This window comes from Solanum dulcamara, chromosome 6 (genome assembly GCF_947179165.1).
Source record: "Solanum dulcamara chromosome 6, daSolDulc1.2, whole genome shotgun sequence".
In the NCBI taxonomy this organism is placed as follows: Eukaryota; Viridiplantae; Streptophyta; class Magnoliopsida; order Solanales; family Solanaceae; genus Solanum; species Solanum dulcamara.
In genome coordinates this window covers 12,970,559-12,990,021 of record NC_077242.1, presented here as the reverse complement: position 1 = coordinate 12,990,021, position 19,463 = coordinate 12,970,559, and the positions used below count along the sequence as shown (strand labels likewise).

Here is a 19,463-nt window from a genome sequence, read left to right as displayed (position 1 = left end):
TCGGGGGTTGGTATTAGGGTCGGATTCCTAGGTCGGTGTCATGTGGGGGATCGGGTCAGAATATGGGTCCGATCATCGTATTTGTCTAAATTATATCTAAATGCTCTTGGGACAAAAAAATTTTCTTACTAATCGAACACCAAAAATTAAGTTACAAAATCACGAAAAAAAGTTCTATGAAAAAAATATTTTCCTTCATATAGAACACATCCACATCGTCATTTCAGTAAAACTCAAGAAGGCATTTGACAACTTTTGTGAGGTACGATTTATTCACTTAATATGAATTGAAGAGACTAAATTTCATACTTTGAGAAATGCATTAAAAAATAACTATAGTTGATAATAGGGTAAATCGGGATTAGTGAAAAAGTAAAAATGGATGGAAGAAATAATTTTACTATATTGAAAAATAATTAATAATATTTGAAAATAATTCTATATAATAGATATAAAATAATAAACTATCTTTTGATTTCTAAATTGAACAAATAAAAATAGACGAAGGAAATAATATTTATATAATCTTAAAAAAAATATACCCATTAATACAAGTGCACTCTCATTAGTGTGTATGCAATAATATAAAATCAAATAAACCAAGCAAAAAGGAGGGGAAGTATCTAATACCAAATAGGGTTAAGTAAACAAAGTGTTTTAGGTTACACATGTTGGTTCTTACCATTTTCCATGGAATTGCCGTCTACTTAACTATAACTTAGGATTATTCATGCATCTCAAACCTCTCTCTCATAATATTCAAAAGACTTTTACCTACCTTTCTATTCTCATTATTAAAAAAAGTCTAAATTTTTACTATATCTTGTTTGCTTATCAATGCAATATGTTGTTCTATTTTTTCTCATTAAAAAATAGTATATATATACCCTAGTTGTTTAATAAATGATGTATATTTATCTTTTTGTTAACAGATCACTAGATTAAAAAAATAAATTAAAACTTGTTTTTGAATTTCAGAAATGTTAAAAATATTATGTAAATTTAAAAAGTTATCTCACCTGATTGTTTTTACCTCTATATACTTCCAACTAAAAAAACAATCCCACTTTTATTTAGATCAATCCAAACTTATTTTATGATTGAGTAGAAGATTTTTTTTTTTCATTTTGGTTGAGTCTGAGTAAAAAAATAAATAGGTGAGGTACTTTTTTAAAGTCTTATGACATTTTTGAAATTGAAAAACTCATTTTAGGATATTTTTTCTAATTCGGTAAATAGGTTGCATCATTAATTAAAAGACAAGACATATATACACCACCTTTTAAATGAAAAATATATCCACTCTAAATAAAGAAGTAAAGATAAATTTGACTATTTTTTGCCCCTGTAAAAACAATCAATCACATGCTTACGAGGGCTTGATAGAGAGAAAAAGAGAGTTGTTGTACATTGATAATTAAAGTAAGAGATTTTATTAAAGATATTTAAAGGTGTTCAAGTTTTTCTCTCTCACACATAGGCAAAACTATATTGTACATTTGTACTGAGGATGATCAAGCGATCATTTTTTGTCGAAAATTTATATTGTGTATATAAATAAAATGCTACTTGATATGATTATATATTACAATTTGCACACCCTTACAACAACTTGATGGGTGGAAGGCGTCCTGAAAAAGTCTAGCCTCTAGGTGCGCACAAGTTTAATTCTCTGTTAGTCATAAAAATCCTAGTTTTATTTTTAAAGCAACACACATCCAGCCTTACCCTTTAAAATAAAGATAATTAATTATTTTCTGTATCTATTAATTTAGCAATCATAATAGTTAATAAATCTGTTGTTTTTGAATTTTTATGTATTAAAATAATTTTTAATTAGTAACCTAAAATGTAAAAATTTATAAATAAATAAATGCATCTATAGCCAATTGAATTTCAAACGAATGTATCTTTGATTTCATTTTACTTATCATTAAAAATTTTAAAAGTATTTTTACAACTCTGCCTAAATTAAAAGCGAAAATGCTTCACAAAGTTCTTTTTTAGAAAAAGTCTTATCTAATTCTGGTATGTGTTCTTAATATCTCATTACTATTTTTACTTTATTAGAGATCAGTCTAAACTTGAAACTTAAAAGTGATTTCTTTCTATATTGAACTCTCTTCTCTCTTTTTCTTATTTTTTTGCTCCTTTTGTTCACTCCATAGTTCATATTAAATTAAATATGAACTCAAGATTAAATCAAAATATCACGCATTTTAATTTTAATATTTTGGTGCATCTATTTATTAAAAAAAGTCATTTACTAATTAATATTGCTAGTTTGATTTTAAATTTTTTGATGCATCTTCAAAATAAATTACTTATGACTTGAACGCCCTTGTACTAATATTGATGATCTGTAAGTACTTATTAGTTGTAGTATTTTGTTATGAAATTAATAAAGTATTTTGATATAATTTTTTAGTGATCGATGTTTCAATTAATTAATAACAGAATTATATATGGTGAAAAGATTCAACTAAATTTCTTAATTTATCTGAAAGTATATATAAATAATAATAAATTTATGTGTTGATATAACTTCTTAAATCTTCTTTATATAATAAAAATTGGCGTAGTGTTTCTTGAACCCCCTTATTATAATTATTGGCTTCATGAGACACAAATTTGGGCTAAATGTCAAGTCATTTAGATTATGTTATTCAGTTAGAACTAGTAGTAATGAATGTACTACTCTACTCTCCTTTTCTTTTAAAGTTGACGGGGATTACTTGAAAGTGTTAAAAATATGAGTATAAATAATATTTGAGGCATTTTCTTAAGAATATGTTTATTACCTCTCATTAACTATAATAATCATTTACACATGTTATGTTTATGGAAGTCATGTAGCACCCTAAATTAAATTAGTGGGCTATAGATAAAAATGAACACTTTCCTAAACCATTAATTTGGTCTAACTTTAACTTTTTGTTCCTCATTTAGATTTGGGACTCTCTATTCCTTATTGTAGAATAGAATTTTAAAAAAATACATACTCACTTTTTTTTTTAATTTGTGTGTCCTATTTTTTTTAATTTATTAAAAAGATATTTTTTAGTAAGCTTTTAATTTTAATTTTTTATATATTATATTCAGATCACAAAATTTTAAAAAATATTTTAATACATTCTACATATCTTTAATTTAAAATATTAATTTTTTTTACTTTTTTTAAATTCTATATCTATCAAATTAAAATAGGACAACAGGTAGTAATATTTTTTTTTAAAAAAGAATTGTAAGGTGAAAAAATGGGGTGGGGTTGGGGGTAAGTGACAAGGTCCCACATCACAGCTTCTAAATGGGGCCCATCTCCTCCTTCTCTCTCCTACACTTTTTGACAGCTCACTGTATTTAATTATTATCATCATTGAGCAACTTCACAATTCACACAGAAATACAAACTTCCAAAGACCAGCACTCTAAAGAAAGAGAGAGAGACTGGTCTGAAGGGTCTCAGCTTTATCAAGTTTTATTTAGGGTTTATGGGAGCTGCAGAATAAAGGGGTTTATCTATCTGTATACCTGGTTTCTTGTGTACTGTGTAAATTCTTTTCTGCCACCTCTACAGTTCTTTTAGTTAAAAAGTTTGTTACTTTCTTGATTTCCTTTCCTTTTTTTCATTGTTTTACCTTTGAAATGAAATGGGGTTGCTCTTCTTTCATATGTTTTTTTGTGGATTCCTCAGAATTTGGAAAATATTAACACTTCATGTGACAATTTTGCTGTTTATCAGTTGTAAAATCTTGCTTTGAACTTTTTTTCTTTTTTTTTTCCTTTATGCATTTTTCTGATCCTTGTGTGCTGCTTGAGCTCTAATTCCTTGTCTAAGCTATTCTGTAATTGATTTGATTCTTTTTTTTGTTTAAATTCTCTCTTCTGTTCTGTTACTTTCTACTAATTTTGGTTAATGCTTCCTTTTATCCAGTTTCATAACTATTTAATAGTGATGGAATTAGTGCTATCTCAAAAATAAAAATGGTTTTGGTTGTAGATAATGATGCTTAAAAATAGACCAATGTGGCTCTGTGTAAAATTCTCAGCTTTTTGTTTTTGGATTCTTGATTCCCTATTTGTTTGGAGTACCTTTTCCCATTCTGATTGGCATCTTTTATTCTTTGCCTCTTCCTTTTTGAGTGCCACTGTCTGTATTATTTCTAAATAGAATTTTGTTTTTTCTATGATCAGTTTTTTTTTTGTTTAGATTAGGTATAACGAGAATTTGAGATATGAAGGATAGTCTTGTATTCTGTTTCAATTTGCTTCTCTTTTTTGGTGTCACCTTTAATGATGCAGATTCTTTTTTCCTTGTAACAGTTAGTTGCACAAATTCATTTCTGCTTTTGGGACAACAATTTCTATTGCTCAGAAGTTTTAGCTTTTAATTTCTACCAGAGAATTGAAGATTTGTACACTGTTTTTCATTTTATAAATAACTAGGAGAAAAAAGGTAATGGGTTATACATGTGAATATTGTGGGGAGCAACGATCAATTGTCTATTGCCGGTCTGATTCAGCTTGCTTGTGTTTGTCGTGTGATCGAAATGTCCATTCTGCAAATGCCCTGTCACAGCGTCATTCCAGGACACTTGTATGTGAAAGATGTAATTCCCAACCAGCTATTTTCAGATGTGTCGAGGAGAGGGTCTCTCTATGCCAGAATTGTGATTGGATGGCTCATGCTAGTTCTAGTACAGGTTCAACACATAAGAGACAAGCACTTAATTGTTATACAGGGTGTCCTTCTGCGGTAGAGCTCTCTACTATTTGGTCATTTCTTCTAGATGACCCTTCAGTTGGTGATTCGACTTGTGAGCAAGGGATGGGTTCAATGAGCATCACTGATTGCCAACCTGGGGATAGCCAACATCCTCAAGTAAAGGACAAATCTCAAAACATGTCTTCTGCACTTGATGAAGCAAACGATTTGTATAATCTAGTCAAGTCTGCCCCTTTTATGGGATCATCTATGCCTGGTCTTGATAACGAGCTACACAATGTTGAACTGCCTGATGGATCCACAAATTTAACTTGGTCTAAGGTAATCTAAGTTTTTAGAGATACATTTTATTCACAAGTGAAGAAATATAGATATATCGCGGAACTTTCATTTCCAATTTCTCTCACTAAAATGTATTATCTGATCTTTGATGTATAACACTTACTACCAATGAGTAAGTCACTATTCTTCGTACTCTTTTGCTGCTGGTGTTGAAGCTAAGGTTGTCTTGCTCCTCGTTGTTCCTCAGGATGTACCAGCAGACTGGATCTTGGGTTTGCCAGTGCCATAAATCCCTCTTTTTTATCATACTAAATAGGAGACTAGCAGAGTTCTTAGAGGTTCAGATACCAAAGCGTATAGATACAATTAACTCCCTCTATCCCAATTTTTGTGATGCACTTTCCTTTTTACGTCTACTCTACCTTCCTCATATGCCACGTGCAGGATTTCACTGGGTTTGTTGTTGTACTTTCTTTTTTAGTCTGATCCAAGAAGAATTATTCCTTTATATATTGTAGGAAGAATTTGACTTTAAACTTTTCATTTTATCCTTAGCGAGATGTTTTTTTGCCACACAAATATCTATAGCTTGTTTTAGACTATAGGCTTCAAAAGTATGTCTTTCTTTCTTAAATTCCGTGCCTAGTCAAACAATATCACGTAAAATGGGAAGGAGGGTGTAGTATTTGATATTTTCATCTGTCTTCAAACAATGATTGCACATTTTAATTTAGCATTGAAATGCTCTTGCTTGTTGCATCCCCATATATTGGTGAAGGATGATTTTGTTCTTTTATGAGTTCTCTAGTTTTGTTAGCCCTCTATTTCTTGTCGATTTCCTAACTAACTGAGAAGGTTATGATTGCGAAGAAATCGCACCTCAAATTTAGTAAATTCCTTCCCTCGGGGACACGTTTTCCTCTGTATCATTTGTTATTTTCCATCTAGGACTATTCCCGCTGATGATAACTTCTTTTATTTTAATATTCCTACTTAATGATAGCTTCTAGGAATTGTTTCTTACACTTATTTTGTTCCCTTGATATATCATTTCCAGATCAAGCAACTTTAGCAGATATTGCTTATTTTTTCCACTTTCCACGAATTGGAGGGGTTGGGAGGGGGGGGGGGGGGTTGGCTAATAGAGGTTGATTACTTCTCATAAAGATGTCCTTTATCTGGTTCAAGTATGGATGTTTCTCTTTTTCTCACTTGTTGAGAGTTCCTTTTACGTTGTATTTGTATATACGTTCAGGTGAGCAATTCTGGAACAAAAGACTCAAATTTATTTGACGATGATCCTTTTTATGATGATTTCAATATGGATGAAGTGGACTTGAGTATTGAAAATTATGAAGAGCTATTTGGTGTTTCTATTGATAATTGTGATCAGCTGTTTAAGAGTGAAGACATTGATGGCTTATTTGGGACGAAGGACATGTCAGTTGCTGAGTCCAGCTTCCAGGGTGTCAATGCTGTCGAGGTGGTTTATACTTCATAAATTACTGCATTTTTCAAATATTATCTGCTTCTGAGTATTCATCAACCCTAAAAAAACTTTTGTGGACTATTAGTTTTTTTGACGAGTGTCATTTTTGCTCTTAGGTTGTCCAAATTCAAATAAAATTGTATGTTCTTGATGTTTTCCTTATCTTAAGTTATGAACTAGATGGTGCATCGACCTTTTTACTTGTTGAAGCATGATTTTATTTTATTTTTTTGATAAGTCAAAGATGCTCGTCAAATGAATGTAATGTTTTTCTATGGTATTTTCTGATGCCTTCCCAGTGCCCTCTTCTATAGACTTGGTCCTAATTTCTGAAGTTCTATAACTTCCTCTAAATTTCTTAGTCTCCTTTAAGTTGCTTTAATATGGATTTTCAGCTCAGTCTTAACTCAGTTTTCTTGACTAATCTTGTGCATACTTTGAGCAAATTTAATATGGTAGAACTTGCATATTTCATTACTGTATTCGTTTTATAGAGAATCCTCAAAATTTTATCAGCTTCGAGAAATAGGTTGGTGAGGGAATTCCTTTCTTTTTCAATGCTGCAATATTCTTACAGCAGGGTCTAGTTACCTTGAAATAGAAGAGACATGTTTAATTCTTACTGAATGTTTTATAGAGATTTCAGAGTGGGTTTGTGATTCGATATTCCAATTTCAGTGAAGTTACAAGTTAGAAGAACTCGAGAAATTTTGATTGAATCGTGATACAAATTACAAAGAAGAAAAAAGACTGAATAAGTAAAATTTCTAATAGCTGATTTTTACCAATTCTAAAGGAGTAAAGCAGAACAGGTAACACCATATTTATGCAAACAATATATTGTGGTTTGGTGGGCTAACTCATGCTAAATCTTAGTTGAAAAAGTAAAAAAAACATACACACAAATAAAGATTAGAATTAGATAGATCCTTTTGAGTTTTTTTCCTACTCCTACATCTGTCACTTGGTACTTAATGTGGTATTTGCAACGTAAAATGAATCATCCAACTTGACCCATGCGTTTTTCTGTGATCATTAGTACCATTACAAATGACGGAGGGATCTGTTCAATTCCATAGCCATTGTTGAACTATCTAATGCATGTGGAGAGGTTATTGTCTCAGAAAACCTAGTAGGCATGACAATGGTATAACAGATGAACAACATTGCCAGAAAAAGATATACTGTATAGCATCAGGATGGTTTCTGTAAGCATTAATACTGCATATCTGTGAATGCTACCAATAAATATATCATCTGGTTAAAATGTTCGAAAGTAGACTGTTCTGTATAAGCAATGATGTTACCTTGTTCAGTTTGATGATTGATGGTTCAGTAGCTGATTTCAGGTTTGAGGGTTGAATGCATTTATCTAGTCTAGTGTAACCATGTATTATGACCAGTCACTTTACATAATACCAATCTGTTGGACCTTTAATGATGGTAGGTTAACAGTACTATAGGTCGACATATAGACAATTTGCTTTCTGCGCTTTGATCTTGTAGATTTTGTATCACTTTTCTGCTTTTCTTACTAAAACTAAGGATAGCAAATACAGGGTTGAAATCCATCTTTTGAAATTCTTGTCAACAAATTCATTAGCATGATTTAAACAGTTAATCTTCTAAACATTGTAATTGGTCCTGGCTGGTGTACTTTGTATGCAAAGACACTCTTACGTTGTTTATATGAACTCCTGTCCCTGCATTCCACCTCCTTTAAAAGATGGAATTTATTATCTTGGACAAGAGTTGATGGAATACACTTGCGTAAGTATTTTGAGATCATCCTACAACTTGTGAATTGTGAAGTATCTTTCCTTGTTTATATCCTTGTTCATACACATGTCTGTATATGTATGTGTGTGTATATATATGTTTGCTTGTATATATAAAAATATATACTGGCGGGGGTAGGGTGGGTAGGGGTTGGAAGCTAACTTATTAAGCAATAGAAAAATTCATTACTTTCTAATGGTGCATTGAAAGGATTCATATGTACAGGAACATCTTGAATCTGTTAACTTTGGGTCTTTGATAGAATACAATTATCTCAAACCTGATGTTTAATAAGATTGTTTGCTCGCCATGATTATAATTTATTATCTTGGATAAGAGTTGATAGAATACACTTGTTAAAATATTTCGAGATCATCATTTAACTAATGAACTGTGAAGTAACTTTCTTGTTATATCCTTGTTCATACACATGTCTATGTTTATGTATGCGTGTGTATATGTATGTTTTGCTTGTACATATAAACATATATACTGGCTGGGGTAGGGTTGGTTGGGATTGGAAGCAATAGTAAATTCACTACTTTCTAAAGGATTCACATGTACAAGAACATCTATCTTAAATCTGTCAACTTTGTGTCTTTGATATGTGTCAAGTCAGTTATCTCAAATTTGATGTCTACTAAGATTGTCTGCTTGCGATGATTATAATAGTTCCCACTTTCATGATTGGAGGTTGAAACAGACTAAATAGATGTGCACATAGAACCATGATTTTTCTCTAGGAGAGTAAGTGATTCTTAATCTTTTCTGACATTTTATTTGTAAGCTTTCAAGTGTTACCAAACCTGACAGCGACAGAAATTTTGTGGCACATCAATCTCATTTTAGGCTTCAGATGTTGGATAATCATTCTTTCTCTTCTCGGTTTAAGTGAGACTGAATATGATTCCTTGGTTTCTCTCTGTTTTTTTATAAGTTTCCATGTATGCCATAGTTGGTGTCAATAAATTGTGGCACAGCATGCTTGTCTAGGTCTGTTCATGTTTAATATTTATGTGGAGTATGAAAATGTTAACTAGGTTCACATTGGTATTTACATGAAGTATCAAATGGTTAACTTCTAAGTTCACATTGGTGTATCCATCATGAACATAATCAATTAGTCCGTTCTTTCTTAAAAGTTAAAAGGATCAACATCCTTAGCAGAGATATCCACATGTTCATTTTTTGTATGAAATAGTTCCTAGCTTTATGTTCAGATTGGCAGAGATATCAATTGTTAGGGTGTTCTTAGAGTTAAATCAATTTCTTGGAAGAGATATTCACTTGTGCATTTTTCATATAGACTTCATTAAGTGGCTTTGCTATGGTGCTAATGTTGTCTGGTTTGCTGTGCTATAGAATGTTTGTGTGTGATTTTGATTAATTGTGACAAGTGCCTTTAAAACATAGCTATTTCATTCCTTTACTGCTAGATGATATCTATTTTGTTTGCTGATAGTATAACCTGCTTTGTTCGGCTCGTAAGATCTAATAAAAGATACCAAGAATTGAATTATTTGGGATTTCATATTTCAGAATATCAATTCTTTCTTTTATGACTGCATGATCTCTCTTCTTGAGAGTGTTTTATATATGCGTGCTTGTTTTCTTGTCTTCTATTGCTTCATATTCTAGTCTGATTATACTTTGTCTTTTATGGTGAAAGTCTACGTTATCGTAGATAATGGGAATTGGGAAAGCTCCTGCATAAGAGAGGTATACAAAAAAGTAGAGAATCTGCGGTATATAATGGTGAAAGCCTGTAATTGTTTCAAAGCATGGATGAACACAAATCTATCTTTGTTTACCAGGGATCAACAGTGGGAAGGGTAAACACGGTGCAGTCAGCTTGTAGCAATGCAGCATCGGCAGAATCCATGATGAGCTGCAAGACAGAACCTCCTACCCTTTGCTTTGCAAGGCAACAGTCCAGCGTCTCATTTTCAAACCTCACCGGAGAGAGCAACGCTGGAGATTATCAAGACTGTGGAGCCTCCTCAATGCTTCGCATGGGAGAGCTACCATGGCATCCGCCATGTCCTGAAAGTTCAATGCCATCAACTAGCAGGAGTGATGCTGTATTACGCTACAAGGAAAAGAAAAAGACACGCCAGTAAGTTTTATAAGTACTTAAAAAAAGGCTATCAGTGATTCTGCACTCCCTGGTTTGATACAGAGTCTCAATAAACTTTTCCCACCATTATGTGCTGCATTTGAGATATCTTGGCCATGTAGGCTATGTAGACCATGGTTCAAGAAGATTTCTTGAGTTGTAGGCTTTTTACTTGTTTTCTTTTCACCTTTTTAAAAATTTTATAACTTACCTTTTAATAGATTTGACAAGCGAGTGAGATATGTTTCTCGCAAGGCAAGAGCAGATGTGAGAAGGCGTGTGAAGGGGCGGTTTGTCAAGGCTGGTGATGCTTATGACTATGATCCACTGAACGAAACTAGAAGCTATTAATCGCAAAACATTCCCCCGTAAATATAAGGAGAAAAACAGTCCGTTTAAATAGGGACAATTGGTTGAAGTTTCAAGCAAATGGATGGTATGTATTGTTGCAGTGACAAAGATACAAGGTCTCCAATCATTCAAAGCTTGATCTAGAATGCACAGTTCTCTGCTCCTCCCCCTAAAGTCCAACTTCATCATCTTAAAAAGGAAAAATATGGGATGTGCACTCCTTATGTCAATCAAATTAAGAATGCTGCAGAGAAAGAGCTTGGACATTTGTAAACAACACAATTGGCGTTTCTCTCCAGAAATCATCAAGATTTGCTTCTCAATTGTATTATGTTGCACGTCGACAACACTTGTTTTCGTCTAGCTTGCTTCTGTTCTTACAGCTCAAACTAGGCGGATTTAACACAATTTAAGTCCCAATAAATTCACCTGCCCTTGCGCTCCCTTGGTGGTTATGTATATTATAGCCAGTGTTTAGAAGTTAAGAGATAAAATGAGCAACATATTCTAAATTCCCACAGATTCGTCTGTCCTTTAGGTTTTAGAACTGAGATTTTTCCGTCTATGATGTAGTACTATCATGTATATTATTGGCCAGTTTGTAGAAGATAAGAGATAGTCAAGATGACAGATGTACCATTTGTAATTTTTTTTTTAATTTATTGTCTTATAAAATGTATTTGCATATGGTGGAAACATTATTTTGATCATCACAGCTGAGTATCTACGATCAATAGCGGAGCTAAGATTTTTATTAAGGGGTTAAAAATTTGAAAAATAGACGAACAAACTAGTTGAAGGGAGTTCTACTAGTATATATTCATAAAAAAAATATTTTAATCATGTATAAATAATATAATTTTTCGTCGAAGAAGGTTCGGATGAACCCCTGAACTTAAAGGTGGCTCCGCCCGTCTACAACCTTCTTATTTCTGTCGAGCATCATGATGGAAATCACCCATGAATTTTAGCTGGTCAAATGTAGGTAGATGCAATATATCATCTAGTTGTGTAGTTGGCCCCTGAAATTGCTCCACAACTTGCAAATTTTCAGCGACTCTACGAGTGTGTTTGGTAGGAAGGAAAACATTTTTTTAGGTGTGGTCGATTTAAATGTTCTGAAAAATATTTTTTAAATTAAATTTAATTTTTTTAAATTTAAAGAAAATGATTTTCTTTCAAAAACTAAGGAAAACATTTTTCAAAACTCTCCTTCAACCTCAAAATACAATATTTTCTTCTTACCCCACCTCTACCACGACCACCCTCCCCCAAAGAAAATTTTACAATTTCTTTTTTAAGAAAAAATTAAAAATTTATTTTTGAATTTTTTTTCACATTTTGAAAATGTCATTTTTTTTTACTCCATCCCTACCCCAAAAAAATTTAAAACTTTTTTTTTTTTGAAAAATATTTCAGAATTTAAAATTTTCCTTTTTTTTACCCCACCCACGCCCCTCCCTCTACCAGCCCCCACCCCCACCCTCACCGACCCCCCTCCACCCTCCCCCACAAAAAAAAATTAAAAATTTATTTTTGAAAAATATTTCAATATTTGAAAGTTTTATATTTTTACCCGACCCCTCTACTAGCCCCCCCCCACACACACACAAAAAAAAAATAATTAAAAATTTGTTTTTGCAAAATATTTCAAGTTTTGAAATTTTTATTTTTTCACTCCACCCCTAACTCCGACCCCCCCGCCAACCCCCCTAGGCCTACTCCAAAAAAAATTAATTAAAAAGTTACTTTTTTAAAAAATTCAAATTATTTGAAAGTTAGGTTTGGAGTCGGGTGTGGTCGGATGTCGGTTCGAAAGTCGGGATTAGTCTAAATTTGGAAGTCAAATCTTGAGTTGAAAGTCGAGTTGGGTCCCACATCAGATGTCGGGGTCGGATCCCGAGTCAATTACTATGGTTGATTTTCATATCAGAAACTATTTTCCTAAAAAATATTTTCTAATCTCTAGCCAGAAATAAAAGATATTTTCTAAAAAATATTTTCATTCACTAACCAAACAATAAAAAATATTTTTCTGAAAATATTTGTCACTCACCAACCAAACATGAAAAAATAAGTTAGAAACTAACTTATTTTCCAAGAAAACATTTTCTAGGAGAACATTTTCTGTGGAAAACATTTTCCTTCGTACCAAACACACCCTACATCTCCCAATCATTCAAAAATCTTCATATTCCAACTCTATTGGCTACGGATGGGCATAGTACAGTAGATACTGAAGTACATATAGAAACTGAAATTTTTGATGTTGCGGTTTTGATATCACGGTATATGGTATGGTATTCGACATTTATAAAGATAATATTGAATACCGAATATCATACCAAAGTTTATATTTACATATACAATCCATACATATTATATTAATATTATTCCCTCTGTATCAAAAATAAATAGTGTTTAGACTTTGAAATGAATTTTGACCGTTTTATTGTGATAGAAATATTTTTTTGTGTGTGTAATTGATTAAGAAAAAGATTCACTTGTACACTCTTTTGAATATTTTTCATATGCAAAGTGTTAGTCTAATATAATTAACACGTTTCATGAAATATTGAAGTCATAATTCTTTGTTATATGAGTATATATAAGTTGAAGTCAATCAAACTATAATCACCAATTTAGCATATCATAAAATATCAAAATCGAACTTAAAAATATTGAACCGTATAAAATTAATTTGATATGATAATAATAAAATATTATAAAAAAATCAAAATTATCAAATCAAAAGTTCAAATATTTAAATGAGGTTGTCAATATCAGGAAATAATTAAGTTTTTAAGTGGTCCATGTCTAAATTCAATTATGTCTTTCCTCCCATTCAACATTAATGTCAACAATAACAGCCACAAAATCCTAATAAATTTGCATGTTGTCCAGTTGTTGGATTAGCCCATCTAAAGATTATAATTTGGAAAAAGTACATATCTATATATCCTTTTTTATCATATTTTCTATTATTTTCTATCGTTTTAAAATATTTTAATTTTTTTTCGTTTTCCTCCAAAATTCCACAGATCCGGATACATCATTTCTTATTCTCTCTTTCTATTTTCATTCCTCCAATCTCTCCTAATTTTACTCCCTCAATCAATAGTTACTTTATTCATTACAATTTTGAATTTCAAATTTATTCTCTCTCTAGTCAATCGATTTCAACTTTCTGAATAAGCAATTTTTTGTCTTCTCTATCTGAAAATTCATACATCTGTATCCTTTTTTTTTTTGATTTTGCATATTCAAAATCTTGATACATATGGATGATGCTCCTTCTTTTAGCATTGGGAGTACCAAATTAAATTTACCTAATATTGATCGTGTTTATGATGATCTGACGATGAAGATTGAGCTGAAAATAGATCAAACAATTGCACGATTCATTATCAATGACGAATCAGAAAGTTGAGAAGGCAAAACCGAACAAGGATGTATCTTGTTCCTTTAAAGTGACTGTGGAAAAGACCCCCCCACCCCCACCCCCCAAAAAGGGATAGAAAAGTTGAATTATTTTTTTTGCCTTCAGTAGATCAGATTGTTATTTTTTTTCCCGAATTTTGTTGTTCATATTTTTATGATACATATAGATTCGAATTTTTAATGTATCTAGTTGTTTTTATTTCTTAAATTAATGTGTAATGCCTTCGTTTCAACATTATGATACTTTAAGTTTGAATTGTGTTTTCTAGATGGGTAGTTTTATCATGATACATTACTATTTATGTATCTTGTTTAAATTGATAACTATTATATCTCTACTAGATACATTAAATAAGTAATTATTGCCTATAAAATGTTAGATTTGAGATAAATACATTACTGTATGGTAGTCGCTATGTATCAGATACATTTATTATAAACTTGAATTTACATATCACGTCCAAAAAAATAGTGCATGATACATTACTATCCATGTGCATTATTTTATTTGAAAAATACTGTATTTTATAAAACATACTTTATAAATATAATTGTTGCCAATAACATTTTTTGTGTGTGATACATAACACAGTTATGAGTTGATATGTATATGATACATGTAATAAAGTTTGAAACTGTTGAATTTTTATATATATTATGTATCATGTACATATCAATTAATTTGATACACAATGCTTTAACTACAAAACATTAGGTTTTATGTATCGAGTACATTTTTTGGGTAATGTGCACGGACACCTAACCTTCTAATTTGAATAAATATGAACAAAAATTAAAGACTGCAAATATATAACAACAACTGATACATGGTAGATTATACAATTTTTAATAATTATGTATCAGGTTAATAATTAAAGGCATGAATACATAAGTTTAAATATGAAAATAGACACAAACTCATATGTATCAGAAAAAAATTAACAACAAAATTACAAAAAAAAACAATCAATTATTTACTCAATAGTATTGAAAAAGAAAAGGTATATTTTCATATTATCAAAAATTTGTAGATGAAAAGCTATAATTTTTTTTAAAAAAAAATTGATAACTGATGACTAAAAAGAAAAAAATGGATGAAGAAGAAGATGAACAAGAAAATTTGTTATGATTTGGGATGAATTGGGGAGAAGACCATTCGAAATTTGAATTGTTTGAATTTAGAAGAGATTGCTATCAATTTGTTTTGCATGGTTTGTGGAATTAACATTTAATTTTACCTTTAATTTTCTTTTTAAACATAACAACCAAGCTGTCTAATGTATCAGAATTAATGTATCCGGATGACTCTTATGTATATGGATGACACAAATTTGAAGAAATTTTTGTAAATTGAAAAATGGTAGAGATATGATGTAATTTGCTCTTTACACTATGAGATTTATGTAAGTTATACTTATAATTTAAGAAAAGAAGCCATTATTAGAAAAATCTGATTATTGGGCCAAGATCCATTTGCATGTTTGCTATTTGCGAACGGTCATTTCTCTCGTCGAGACATGATTTTTAATCTTTGTCCTTCTCCACTTAGAGTAATTATACAAAGTGATTATTCGTCCCTTTACTTTACAACAAAATTAGCTCAATTTTTAAAATTACTCAAATTGACCTAATTATTTCTTCTTCCTTTTAATTTCGCCATTAATGGTTCCTCCTCCTCTCTCCTCTCTCCTCCCCCTCCTCATTTTTAATCTTCTTATGCATCTTTTTCTTTCTTCTACGTTATTTTATCTTTTTTCTTTAAAATTCGACATACTGCAAATGTGAATCATTTCGAACAAATTATATATCAAAATACTAGAAACGTCGAGAGGATTTCATAACTAATTTTTGAGACTGTTTAGAAGTGATTTTGAGTTGATCATTGAATAGCAAGTATATACTTCCTGTATACTCAGTGTATATCTTATGTATAGTTAAATTGTTTATTTAGTTTTTTGAATGTATCATAATGTATAATGTCACGACCCAACCCCATAGGCCGTGATGGGTGTCCGAACTGGACACTCGCCTATACCCCTGCTAACTATAAGTAAACATGTCTCCTATTTGAGTCATAGCGTACCAATAGACAAGACAATATATAAGCCGACAAGGCTGTCGTAACATATAGGCACAACCTTACACGCATACATATACAACCCACATACATGTCTACAGACCTCTAAGAGAAAGAACAGTAACATAAGGCGAGACAGGGCCTCCACCGTAACCGTAATCAAATAAATATATACATAGAAGGTTTAGTACCAAAACTCGGCTCCGATTCAATGAAGCTTCTTCCAAATTTACTGAGTGAAATCCTAAGCTGGCGGATCCCCAAAGCGCGCGCCTGTACCTGCGGGCATGAAACGCAGCCCCCCGAAAAGAGGAGGTCAGTACGACATATGTACTGAGTATGTAAAGTATAAAACATCAAAAGGAGGGCACAACTAACATAGGGATGCAGGGGAAAGTATAACATTCAACAAACCACTGTACCTGCATCTCATAAAATAAAGTCATACATACTATCATCACATACTATACCCGGCCTGTTCGGGGACCCGATGTAATAACCACATCACTCTGTTATCATAAGCATCTATGTACTATTAGTGCTATCTCATATAATAATGTCGAGAAACGTACAACCCGATCCATTTCTCATATAGTAATGCCGAGGAGCGTTCGGCCCGATCCATATATCATATAGTAATACCGAGGAACGTTCGGCCCGATCCGTATATCATATAGTAATACCGAGGAACGTTCGTCCCGATCCGTATATCATATAGTAATACCGAGGAATGTTTGGCCCGATCCGTATATCATATAGTAATACCGAGGAACATTCGGCCCGATCCGTATATCATATAGTAATAACGAGGAACGTTCGGCCCGATTCGTATATCATATAGTAGTACCGAGGAACGTTCGGCCCGATCCGTATATCATATAGTAATATTATAGTTGGCCCGGAACTCGGTGAAAGATGTATTACCGTATACCCGAATGAAGTAGTGAGTAACCATATGCAATCTAAACCATCATTGGAGACTTGTTGAAATAATCAAAATGAACTATCACTCAAAAATTAAGACAATAGCCATAACAAGTATCTTTGGAGCGTCCTTATGGTTTGCATCAAAGTAGCACTTTTGGAGTCATCTACTCATATCAAGGCGTAATAAAATATCTTTTGGAAGTCAAGAAAATGGCTATCTTAGTGGCCTTGAGAATGGGGGCTTCCTTGGGATCACACATACTTCGTCTATTTATTTCATAAAGTTCATATCAAAAAAAAGAAGATTAACTTTACCTACTTACTACTTCCCAAGGTATAGAAAAACTTGAGAGGCCATAGTTCAATTATTAGAAGGGTTCTAGCTTAAAGGAGTGAATAAGAGTCATGCTTTATGCCACAACCTAAATTATACCAACTTAGGATGGTTGGACACTTTCACATGAATCGAGGCAAAAGGACATAAGTTTTAGGAAATTAAAAACATTAGCCATCTTAGTGTACTTAAGAATAAGAGCTTCTTGATGACTTTGTGCATTCTCCGTCCGTGACTTTCTATGGGCCATGCCAAAAGAAAAAAGAGAATAAGCTTTACATACCCTCTACTTTCCCTCATAAAGTAATTATATACATATGTGCCGTGGAATGTACGGCCCGATCCTTAGGTAGTAACACATATCATACTTGGCCCATCAAGGGACTCGGTACCATAAACATTTCATCATAACTTATGTCAAAGACATATCAAGAGAGAAGAAGGGTAGCTTTACATACTTATGCCAAAAATATGCTAAGAGAAGAAAAGGCTTCACATACTTACTACTCCCCATCGTATAGAAGCCTTGAGAGGCAATAACTCAACTAGTATAGAAATTCTACCATCGAGAAGTGAATAGGACTTATGAGTCATACTTGGAGTTCTATGAATGGAATTATCCCCACATTTCGTATATCAATCACTTAAGGCTAAGACATGACAAAAGAAAAGAAGATAGCTTTACATACCTCTTTCGGGATTAATTGAAATCCGGCTTGCCTTGATACCTCCTTAACCTATTGACATGAAAGTAATACTAAAATTAATAGCCTTTCACTTTCCAATATCCCATTCCACAACCAAATACTAATAGGAGTCATTTCCTTATCCATTACCCCCGACTAGTTTGTTACTAGTTTCGATGCTACGAAAAATCGGGCAGCATTTTCCCTATAACTTCAACATCCCTGAAATTTCAACTCGGCCACAATATCAACAACCATACCAACCACAACAACTAGCAGCATATTTATAATTAAATCACTTCAACCTTACACAATACAAGCTCCAAACAACTAGCTCCAAACTATGATACAAAAATAGAGTTTCTAGTTTTCATTTTGCAAAACCTTTAACCATACGAAGCGGGGGTCGTGTGGCTTCAACCAGAAGCTCCCCCAACTCCTTTAGAACACTTTTAGGCCCTGCAACACACCACCACACGACCAGCAGCAGTCCCTACACGCACAATGCCTCATTTCGACTACAATTTAACTACGACGACTTCAATTTAGATTGTTTCTTTCACTGAGCATTTGTATGACGTTCTTCTACTTCCAGTAGCATAAAAGATGTGTAATACACCCTATAACAACACCATAAACTTCAAATTAAAAGGAAATACCTTATCTTTCCCGAAATTGGCCAAAACTCGCCAAAACTCGCCTCGGAACTTCTCTAGATGCGCTGAAATTGCGTGGACTGCTTGGTGTCCGTTTTGGGCTGCACCAAGCCATGATTTTATACTATAAATACCTTCATATCATTGTGGTTCACCCTAGATAATTAATTCACGGAAGAGGAACTCACCTTTTTTCTCTCCAAATCCGTGGCCTTCTCCCTCTCTAGCTCAAGGTTTCTTTTTCTTCTTCTCTCTTCTAGAACTCTCTTGAAGAAAATGACTTATGGGATAAGGATGAGGGAAATAAGTCATAAAATATATATATAGGCCACTTAATTAATGGGCTAAGTTTCCAAGACTTGGGTCTTTTCTTTTGTTGGGCCTCAATATTACTATTATTATTATAAGAGCCCAAACTACTTATTGCAATTATTATTATTTAAGCCCAAAAGCTACAAGTCTTCTCTCTTTTTACAATTCACAAACTACTCTCTAAAATTCCCAATTTTGCCCTCGGCCTTCCTCCGTATTTCCACATTATTTTTTCCATGAACATCACACCGGTACAAAATAGAATAAACAAAATAAATCACAACGTC

General features: G+C 32.5%; 1 protein-coding gene and 1 long non-coding RNA gene across 3 annotated transcripts; one reads left to right on the top strand and one right to left on the bottom strand.

Annotated features, from left to right (window-relative positions):
* Window positions 1-3,378: 3,378 nt before the first annotated feature.
* LOC129892089 (zinc finger protein CONSTANS-LIKE 9-like) lies at window positions 3,379-11,439 on the top strand. Of its 2 annotated transcripts, none has more exons than XM_055967633.1 (5): window positions 3,379-3,543; window positions 4,324-5,047; window positions 6,264-6,491; window positions 10,091-10,392; window positions 10,614-11,439. In XM_055967633.1, exons 2-5 carry the CDS (start codon window positions 4,460-4,462, stop codon window positions 10,741-10,743), a joined length of 1,248 nt encoding a protein of 415 aa, XP_055823608.1. In that variant the 5' UTR covers window positions 3,379-3,543; window positions 4,324-4,459; the 3' UTR covers window positions 10,744-11,439. The 2 variants fall into 2 exon arrangements, with proteins under 2 accessions (XP_055823608.1, XP_055823607.1); XM_055967632.1 differs by having other exon boundaries at window positions 3,379-3,550.
* Window positions 11,440-16,151: 4,712 nt separating this feature from the next.
* LOC129892348 (uncharacterized) lies at window positions 16,152-19,144 on the bottom strand. Its single transcript, XR_008767299.1, has 4 exons — window positions 19,053-19,144; window positions 18,868-18,965; window positions 18,212-18,259; window positions 16,152-16,540 (listed from the first exon to the last, which is right to left on the bottom strand). It is a non-coding gene; the product is annotated as an uncharacterized LOC129892348 (long non-coding RNA).
* Window positions 19,145-19,463: the final 319 nt, after the last annotated feature.

Bases quoted from the DNA above. Each gene is read 5' to 3' on its own strand.
- LOC129892089 (XM_055967633.1), top strand. From the start codon at position 4,460: ATGGGTTATACATGTGAATATTGTGGGGAGCAACGATCAATTGTCTAT. The intron at 6,492-10,090 runs GTGGTTTATACT...TTTGTTTACCAG, and splicing joins AGGGTGTCAATGCTGTCGAG to GGATCAACAGTGGGAAGGGT. The intron at 10,393-10,613 runs GTAAGTTTTATA...ACCTTTTAATAG, and splicing joins GAAAAGAAAAAGACACGCCA to ATTTGACAAGCGAGTGAGAT.